The sequence below is a fragment of the Trachemys scripta genome, chromosome 10, assembly GCF_013100865.1.
Source record: "Trachemys scripta elegans isolate TJP31775 chromosome 10, CAS_Tse_1.0, whole genome shotgun sequence".
Lineage (NCBI taxonomy): Eukaryota > Metazoa > Chordata > Testudines > Emydidae > Trachemys > Trachemys scripta.
In genome coordinates this window covers 66,387,694-66,397,890 of record NC_048307.1, presented here as the reverse complement: position 1 = coordinate 66,397,890, position 10,197 = coordinate 66,387,694, and the positions used below count along the sequence as shown (strand labels likewise).

General features: G+C 40.5%; 1 protein-coding gene across 1 annotated transcript in view; it reads left to right on the top strand.

Annotated features, from left to right (window-relative positions):
- The window catches only part of ATP8B4 (ATPase phospholipid transporting 8B4 (putative)), a 201,471-nt gene that overhangs the window by 58,652 nt on the left and 132,622 nt on the right, over positions 1–10,197 (top strand). The window contains 2 exon segments of the mRNA XM_034784937.1: positions 5,812–5,925; positions 7,585–7,683. Coding sequence (XP_034640828.1) covers positions 5,812–5,925; positions 7,585–7,683 — 213 coding nt within the window.

The window sequence follows — 10,197 nt, the reverse complement described above, 5'->3', positions numbered from 1 at the left end:
GCCGCGGTTCGCCGTCCCGGGCCAATGGGGGCGGCGAGAAGCGGCGCGGGCGAGTGATGTGCTGGCCGCGGCTTCTCGCCGCCCCCATTGGCCCGGGACGGCGAACCGCGGCCAGTGGGGGCCGCAATCGGCCGAACCTGCCGCGTCAGCAGGTAAATAAAACTGGCCCGGCCCGCCAGGGTGCTTACCCTGGTGAGCCGTGTGCCGAACGTTGCCGACCCCTGGACTAGAATAACTTGTCTGTGCTCTTAACACACTATCCCTTACTAGTTAACATATTATTTATTCTTTGTATTACCACAGCTTGCTAAACGTATTTTGCTACTGTGGCTTGTTAAACATAGTTAGCACACATGTGCCCCAGTCTGGCTGTGGTAAGGAAGAGAAGGCAAGTTTCTGGGAAATGTTAGACACTGCTCTTCATCAAATTCTAGAAAATGAAATCGTTATTGGTGTCAATTTAAATAGGAATGTTGGAAGAGACATGCGTGGATATAGTAGCGTACGTGGTGGCCAGGGCTATGGAACTTTAAATGATAAAGGAGAAAGTATAGTGCAACTGGCACAAGCTCGTGACCTAATAGTTTCCAACACATTTTTTACGAAAAGAGACGACTATCTTATTACTTACAAGAGTAGAAAGACTAGAAGCCAGATTGACTGACTACTTTCTTGCTTCCTGACAGGAAATAAAAGATATAACAGACTGCAAGGTGATTGCAGGAGACAGTCATTGATTTATATAATGTCATCATGATATTTTTCTGTTTTATTATCTATCCTTTTTCTAGTGGTTCCTAACATTCTGTTAGCTTTTTTGACTGCTACTGCACGTTGAGCAGATGTTTTCAGGGAAGTCGTCATGATGACTCCAAAATCTTTTCTTGAGTGTTAACAGCTAATTTGGACCCCTTCATTTTGTATCTAGAGTTGGGATTAAGTTTTTCAATGTGCATTATTTTGCACTTATCAACACTGAATTTCATCTGCCATTTTGTTGCCCCTTCACCCAGTTTTGTGAGATCCCTTTGTAACTCTTCGCAGTCAGTTTTGGACTTAACGATCTTCAGTAATTTTTGTATAATTTGCAAATGTCGCCTCTCCCTGTTCACCCCCTTTTCCAGATAATTTATGAATATGTTGAACAGCACAGGTGCCAGTACAGATCCTTGGGGGACCCTGTTATTTCCCTCTCTCCATTGTGAAAAAGACCATTTATTCTTACTGTTTACTGTCTTTTAACCAGTAACTGACCCATGAGAGTACCTTTCCTCTTATCCCATGATTGCTTAGTTTGCTTAAGAGTCTTTGATGTGGGACCTTGTCAAAGGCTTTCTGAAGGTCCAAGTACACTATATCAACTGGATCACTGTGTCCATGTGCTTGTTGATGCCCTCAGGGAATTTTAATAGATTGATGAGGAAAGATTTCCCTTTACAAAAGGCGAGTTGACTCTTCCCCAACATATTGTGTTTCTCTAGGTGTCTTATAATTCTGTTCTTTACTATAGTTTCAATCAATTTAGTGGGTTCTGAAGTTAGGATTACTGATTTGTAATAGCCAGGATCGCCTCTGGAGCCTCTTTTAAAAATTGGTGTTACATTAACTGTCATCCAGTCATCTGATATAGAAGCTGATTTAAGTGAAAGGTTATTTACCACAGTTAGTAGCTCTGAAATTTCATATTTGAGTTCCTTTAGAACTTTTGGGTGAATACCATCTGGTACTGGTGACTTATTACTGCTTAATTTATCATTTGTTCCAGAACCTCCTCTACTGATACCTCAATCTGGGATAGTTCATCAGATTTGTCATCTAAAAGAATGGCTCAGGTGTGGCAATCTCCCTCACATCCTCTGCACTGAAGACCAGTGCAAAGACCTCATTTAGTTGGAATTTAATTAACAATTCTGTTGATGATGCTTGAGCCAGAATAAATACCAAATTCTTTGTCCCATAGCTGTACTGCCTCTGCATTTATAAAAGGAATTAAAAAATAGTACGCCCCACCTCCTGTGTTTATCACTAACGTAAAAAGAGCTGAAAACGTACAGGCAGCAAAGTAATTAAGTATCATTTTTACAGACTTGCTTTTCAGAGTAGAACCACATTGTAAAAACTGGGGGGAGTGTCTTTAAGAGGTCTGCAAAATGGTTGAGCACATACATCAAGAAGACAAATTACTAAATAGTGCTCCGGGAAGGGGGGGGGGGGGCTGTGCACTCCTTCTGATCAAAGCAAGTTCAATATAACGCGGTTTCACCTATAACGCGGCAAGATTTTTTGGCTCCCGAGGACAGCGTTATATCGGGGTAGAGGTGTATATTGAAAGCAATAATAGATAAGTATTCGTATACCAAATATATTGCCATCTGCTGGCTATCTGAAAAAATGCCCGCAAAATAGACGCACATTGAAGCTGCAGAAGCATCAGTACATTGTGTCCATAGTCTGACCATCAGTGGCTCCTTGTGATTGTAGGCTCCCAAACTATTGACACAGCAGATAAGTTCTCCTAAAAGAAAGAAGAATCTGCATGGGTCAGGAACCATAAGCACACTAATGTAGCTCTGCCAGGAAAACACCCTTTTGGTTCTTGTCACGTGTTTTCTGCATGGATTTTTTTGGGGGAGCCAGTATCTCTGCATGTAGAACTTCTGCCCCATATTCCTCCTCTGTTTGTGGATTTCATTGTATTCATGTGGCAGCCAGATTTTAGCCTACAGTATCCACTCAGTGATTCAGGATAGCATCTAATGTATGTCTGTATGTATCTATATCAAACTGTAAACTCCAATTTTGTTTCATGAATGCCATTTTGATTGTAAAACTGCACAGTATCTTCCCCATTGTCTTTTAATCTCCATACTGAACTGGGATTCCTGGAGGTGTTGTCAGAGGGCTAACAATGGAAAGCAATCAAGGTTTGTTAACCTGGAGGATCTCCAATTCAAATGGAAGCATTCTAGGACAATGAGCTAGTTGCCACCTGATGAACCAGTTCTTCCAGGTGGGCTTGTAACTAAGTAATGGATTAGCTGATGAGGGACTTGAAGCCAATGGGAATGGACTGGAAACTTGGGGACTGGAAATTTATAAAAGGAAGGGTTTCTTACCTGCCATTTTAAAGAGAGAGGAGACCAGATTGCAAGGCTATGCAGGAAGAAAGGATGGTCCTGGGATGCAGGGCTGTGGAAGGGCTGACCAAAACCTGAGGGTTCTTGAAATGGTGAGGATACTGGAGGGAGGCTTTTGAGTGCAGGTTTTTTTTGTTTTCTATAGATCTGTATATCTTTTGTGCTTTGTCCATGAGTAAAGTGTGATTGGTTCAGAAATTCCTTTATAAAGTATCTGTGTTACTTGCTTTCACTATCATGTAGCCCCTGAAGGGGAAACAGTAATCTGAAAGGTCCACAGCATTGGTGGAACTCTGGGTGCTTATAAGTAGCAAGAGCTACTGGGGAGGCTTGGGAGAGCTGACACTAGTTTTCCTAGGCTTAGGACTGCAGAGCCCTATATCTCAGAAGGGGTCCTAGACAAAGGATCTTTACCGTGAGAATGTGCCTAGAAACCCAGAGCCAGTGCCTAGACCGGGGTGGGCAAACTTTTTGGCCCGAGGGTCACATCTGGGAATATAAATTGTTTGGCAGGCCATGAATGCTCATAAAATTAGGGTTGGGTGCAGGAGGAGGTGAGGGCTCTGGCTGGGGGTGCAGGCTCTGGTGTGAGGCCAGAAATGAGGAGCTCAGGGTATGGGAGGGGGCTCCAACTGTGGGGTGCAGGCTCTGGGGTGGGGCTGGAGATGAGGAGTTTGTGGTGTAGGAAGGTACTCTGGGCTGGGACCGAGGGGTTTGGAGGGTAGGAGGGGAATCAAGGATGCGGGAAGGGGCGCAGGCTCCGGCTGGGGGTGCAGGCTCTGGAGTGGGGCTGGGGATGAGAGGTTTGGGGTACAGGAGGGTGCTCCAGGCTGGGATCGAGGGGTTTGCAGGGCAGGAGGGGGATCAGGGCTGGGGCAGGGGGTTGAGGCATGAGGAGAGGGTCAGGGCTGCAGGCTCCCAGGGGCGCTTACCTCAAGTGGCTCCCAGAAGCAGCAGCATGTCCCTTCTCCGGCTCCAACGCGGAGGCGCAGCCAGGTGGCTCTGCATGCTGCCCCGTCGGCGGGCACCTCCCCTGCAACTCCTATTGGCACGCCGGAGGGGGCCATTGGAGCGCATAGGAACCAGAGCAGGGCCATGCTGCAGCTTCTGGGAGCTGCATGGTGTGGCCCCTGACCCTGCGCCGTGGCTGGAGCGCCAGAGCGGGGCAAGCCTCAGACCCTGCTCCCCAGTGGGAGCTCGTGGGCCGGCTTAAAATGGGTCGCAGGCCACATCTGGCTCGCGGGCTGTAGGTTTGCCCACCCCTGGCCTAGACTCTGCTCAGACCCAGAAGGCCAAGAGCATATGGAACCCTGAGGTTTGATCCAAATACAACAATCTAGTGAGTGTCCACTGATGGACCTCATTCAGAGTTGTAACAGCATTTATGGGTTTTCTCTGGCCATTCTTGCACAACTTACTGCTTTGCATACTAATGACATGGAGGATGTATATTTGGACACTAAAATGGACCCTTTGGGGAAATGATTGGAGCAGTACAACTTTCAGATGAACTTTCATTTTTGTCTTGGCTATAACAGACATTGTACCATCAGCAAATTATAAATATTCCTTACAAAGCATTTTCCTTTTGGTTACTAGCAAACTTTTGGATTAGTTACAAATCTTAAAAAGACAGACCTCTCTGAGGTGATATTCTGAGTTGCACAATAACAGCTGATACAGACTAAACTAATTTACCCCATGATATTAGTTTGCTAGCTATTGAAAGAACAATATACTCTGGTACATGCTTTCATATGTATTGTATTATACCATGCTGTATAAGTTACAATTAGATATATATTAATGAATGATTAAGTTTTATTTGTATTCATATTATTGTAAAAGTAATCACAGTTGTCACCAAGGAAAAAATTTGTTGTAGTAAAACAGCAGAAGTGAGGGCAATACATAGTAGGCTAATAGGATAACCAGAATCACAAGGTCCACTTCAGAAGTGAAATATGTTCTTTTTGTGGGTCTTGCAGCCCTCCCAAAAAGAAATTCCAGGCTTTCATAGCAGCCAAACTAAATGTAGGTTGTGTTGAATGGGGTTGTGCATTTTAGAGAATTAAAATAAAAGAATCAAGCAAATGTGTGTGCGTGTGCAATTTGTTATTGGGTTGTGTTGCATTTTACTCTTAGCATAGCTTAATGTCTGCCTCCTCTGTGCTTCTGTCTTGCAGTGACATCTGCTGGGAAATGCATGAAACCCTTATTGGAATCCCCTTCCCGACCCCCCTCCCAACCCTGCATAATTAGGTATTGCTCCTGAATATGGAGTGTATGTGTCTATAACCCTTCCTGAATCCATCCTTTCTCCTAGTGTGTGTGAACTTTTCTTACCCGCCCTAAATAAGAGTTTAGAGATAAGGAATCTGGAAGCTCCCATTTATTGCCTAAAGATTTTATATCTTGATTTAAAACATTGTTGAAAATTAGAACTTCTATTACCAATAATTTAAGTGATAATTATAATCAACAATTTAAGGAATAATTGAACAAAGGAAGAAACAAAACTAATTAAGGAATAAAACTGAGATGCTACAAGATGACTTTCTGAATTTAAGTATCAGTACTGCTGAGTGTTCCAAACTTGAAGTAGATTTTTTTATAAGCTTAGATTTTTCTATGCTGGTACTAACATGCTTTACATCTTTCTCTTATTTTTCAGAACAATCGCATAAAAACGTCTAAATACAACATTCTTACTTTCTTGCCAGTTAATTTATTTGAACAGTTCCAGAGGGCTGCAAACGCTTACTTCCTTTTCCTTCTGATTTTACAGGTGATGTAGAACTTTCTTTTTTCTCCGAAGTGTAATTTTGATACTATTCTCTTCTCTTAACAAAGAGACCCAATTATATGTGTTAATAGCAATGCAATGGTCACTTACAATACCAAACAAATGAATACAATTATTCTAGGTTGATCAGATTTCATGGGTATTAAAATGTAGCTGTTGAGCGACAACTATCGAATAGCCTAAAATGACTTTCTGATTAACTCTATTATGAGTGTTTCCAAGATAATATTGAATGGACATGACAAGGGGGAGAAAGAGGGCCTATTGGGGACATGTGGTGAAGCAGAGAAGGAGTAGCAGTACCAGACTTCTTTGATAGGGCATTTCCTCAAATGATTAGATGCAGTTTGAGGTATGGGTGAAGGCCCAGGTTAGTTCTTATTTTACCCAAACTGGTTTGCTTGTTCCTTTTTAAACTTAAGTTAATTGGATAAGTAAACCAGCCCTAATGATCATCCCTGTAGGATGCCTAGAGTATGTGAGGTGATATAGAAAACAATTCTTGTCTAAATTAAAATCCACATCCCCAATCAGTACTTCATGATTACAGTCTCTCTATAATGGAATCCCAAATCCAGACTTTTGGGAGACTTGAAATCTGGACCTGAATAAATCTGAATTTTGCATTTATATTTAAATGAAACTCTAGTCAAATGTTCAGGTTTGGCACAGAATATTTTTTTAAAATCTCAATAAAATAAATATCTCTCCTGCTTTTTAATAAACATTTTTCTGATCTCTCATTCTCTGTTTGTGGCTCTCATTTGTTCGCCATCCCTTTTCTCTGTTCTGTCTCACTTTTTGTATGCAGTGGTGTTATAGCCATGTTGGTCTCAGGATTTAAGAGAGACAAGGTGGATGAGGTAATATCTTTTATTGGACCAACTTCTATTGGTGAAAGAGACAAGCTGTCGAGCCACACAGTTCTTGAGGTTTGGGACCTTTTAAGAAGAAGCCTCTGAAGAAGAGCTCTATGTAGCTTGAAAGCTTGTCTCCCTCACCAATAGAAGTTGGTCCAATAAAATATATTACCTCACTCACCTTGTCTCACTTTTTGGAGTTTTTCCTCTTTCGGAGTGTTCTCCCTTGTGTTGCATTCTTTAAGGTTCCATATACCTGGCAAAATGTATTTTGGGTTTTTACTCACTGTTATTTAGTTCACACTCTGTCTTCTTACACTTTGTATTGTTTCATGGCCTTTTGCTTTACTTGGGCCCTATTCTCCTCTCATAGGTTATGAATACCTCCCACTGAAGTCAGTGTGAGTTATTCATCTCTGTTCTCATTGTTTGTTTCCTTGATTTCTATTTTTGCTTCATTTTCTCTGTTTCTCTTTTTCTCTCCCCATTTTTCTTTCATCATGCTATCCATTCTTATTCTTGCTCTCCCACATCTACTCTTCTCCCCATAGTTCTCTCAAGTTCTTCTTCTTTTTCTCTTTCTTCCAGCTCACCCCCTTTTGTCTGCAATATTCTATTTGCTGCAATTTTACCCTCAGAATGTATTAATAATATGACAATGTGACAGATTTTCTTTACTTCAGCACTACTTTTTATGAAAATTATTAGTTACTTTGAAATATTGTTACTGAAATTTCACTAAAATTTGTTTAAAAGTATTTAATAGAACTTTATCTTGTAGCTGATCCCAGAAATATCCTCCTTGTCTTGGTTTACTACCATTGTGCCTTTAATGATGGTATTTACCATAACTGCTGTCAAAGATGCCACAGATGACTGTGTAAGTATTTGCACTAAGTTACCTTTACAAAGTCTTCAGCCATCCATGTACTGTTACATAAATTACTACGTAGCATATTATTCACATATTGTTGATTCTAGCAACATACTGTGTGGAAGGGGCACAAGTATTCACAAAGAAGCTTTGTTTATTTGCAATCACTCGAGCATATTTATGTCTTAAAAGGCACAGTGTCTACAAATATGTTTGGTAGATATTGTGCTGTTATTGTTCAATTTAACAGATTTAGAAGTCTTCCTTTCCCACTCTGTTACTCATTCTGTCAGAATAAGTATTATATACAGTGTACACAGTGTTATAATGGTTATAATCACAGATGATAGATTCGATGGAGGTAAATCCTTGTCCCAAGTCTTGTATATACAGATTAAAATTAATAAATGCCAAAAATAAATATTAAAATAAAGTAATCGTTTTCAAAGCTTTTGTTAATTTATCCCATATAATGGCCAAAGTCTTTTATTACTGTAAAACAATTGGGGCTACGCTGACTGATCGTGCTCTTATTTGTCAATTGCAAAACTCCCAGTTTTCTGCAACGCGACATAACATTTGTATGAAGTAATGACAATAAAAACCATAACGCATCTATGTTGTGACTCTCAAGGATCCTAAAGCGTTATATAAACGGCTTTTTTACACTCACTTAGCAAACAGTCGTGAAGTCCAATCACTTTCACAGTGAAATGGAACAATGGTTTAACAGCATCTAGGAATGTTACCCAATGGTTTAGCACAGACAGTTAAGAATACATTATCCAAGAAAAATTACAGAGGGAATGTAGGTAGGTAAAATGTAATCCCCAACTTAGAATTTGGCCAGAATATTGAGGACAATACCCCTACCTGTTAGAAAAGTGCAATGGGTAGTAGTAACTCTTTAACTTTACACATTATGTATTTTTGACAGGTTTCCATACCTCCCTGCTGCTTTTTGTCCTGCCCTCTTCTGCCCTTTCAAGGTCCCTTATGTATTGTTTTTTTTAACAAGTGTGCATTTTTTTGCACCATTGGCCAGTTTTGGGCATTTTAAAAATTTTATTTAATTTCTCTTTAGTGGAAGCAGTAAAAATATAGATTTCATGACTTTCCCTCACTTTAAGAGAAAAATATGCTTTTTATGCAGCTGGTATGTGTCTAAATAAAGAAATTAATTACGTCTTTTGACCAAGGAATACAGGTAAACATGAACACACACCTATCCACCCACGTCGGTATTACTGCCATTTGGCTAGTGACAATCAGTGGAGTAAGCTGCTTTTTCCTTCTCTCTGCCTTTTTATATTATGAGATTTAAAAAAAACCCTTTTCTTGGAAAACTCTGAAAGGAGGCGGTAGAACAATTGTGATGGTCCGTATTTTCTCTTTCTATCACTAATCCTTTGTGCAGTTATTTAGCCAACTTATATTTAGAATTTATTAACTGCATAAAAGTAATTTTCTCAAAAAAATCATGATAATCATGTATGAATTAACACTTCTCCTTTTTTCTCTGTCATTAGATGGTACAATTAATTAATAAATAAATGAATTTATTTAGAAATGTGCTAACTGCATACAAAAGCATATTTTCCTCTTAATAAAGAAAAAGGCATGAAATCTATATTCATTTATTTTGATTGCTTCTAGTAAGAATAAATTAAAATAAAAAACCTTGTTTTTCAAAATGCTGACTGCCAAAATTGCACATATGTCCAGAAATGATACTTAGGGGCTCTGGAAAGGGTGGTAGTGGGCGGGGGTGGGTGGGGAGGGGAAAGCGGGACAAAAAAGGAGTAAAAAATGCACGAGGAGTAAAGGTGTAGAGTTTTACTAGTGGCATGGAATTTTTATTTACCACATATCTCACTTTTATCTATGAAATACACTATTCATATTTAGCCCCAATTTTAAAACAATCCATGTGTGTCTTTATGAACCCTGCATTGGGGAAACCAAGTTAAACAAAACACTGATGCAGTTGACCTTTTAAATGTAACATTTGTTAGAGATCTCATGTATAGCTATCATATATCTTTATATGGCTAAAATATTCTGATTCTACCTTGGTGCAGTTTTTTTTACCCCATATGAAGCATTTTGCATCAGATAAAGCACAAACAGGAAAAAACAATGGAAAATCGTATAGATATATGATGCAAGTGACCAGGAGCAGTGAAATGGACCTGTGAGGCAGAAGTCTCACTACAGTAGCAGAGAAACCTCTGAGTTCTTCAGATTCTTTAGGATATGTCTATGTGGCAGTAAAACTCCCACAGCAATGAATTTCTGGCCATGGGTCAACTGACCCAAGCTTGCAGTGCTCAGGCTGTGGGGCTATGAAATAGCAGTGTAGAATTCAGGCTCAGGCTGCAGCATGGGTGGCGGGTATCATAGACTATGCCTCCCCAAACAGCCTGGCATGGCCCTGCCCACGCTCCACCCCCATGCCCTTTCCTGCAGTGCAATTCCTTCCTGCTCTTCTGGGCTGGGGCTGGGGAGCGCTGGCATGGT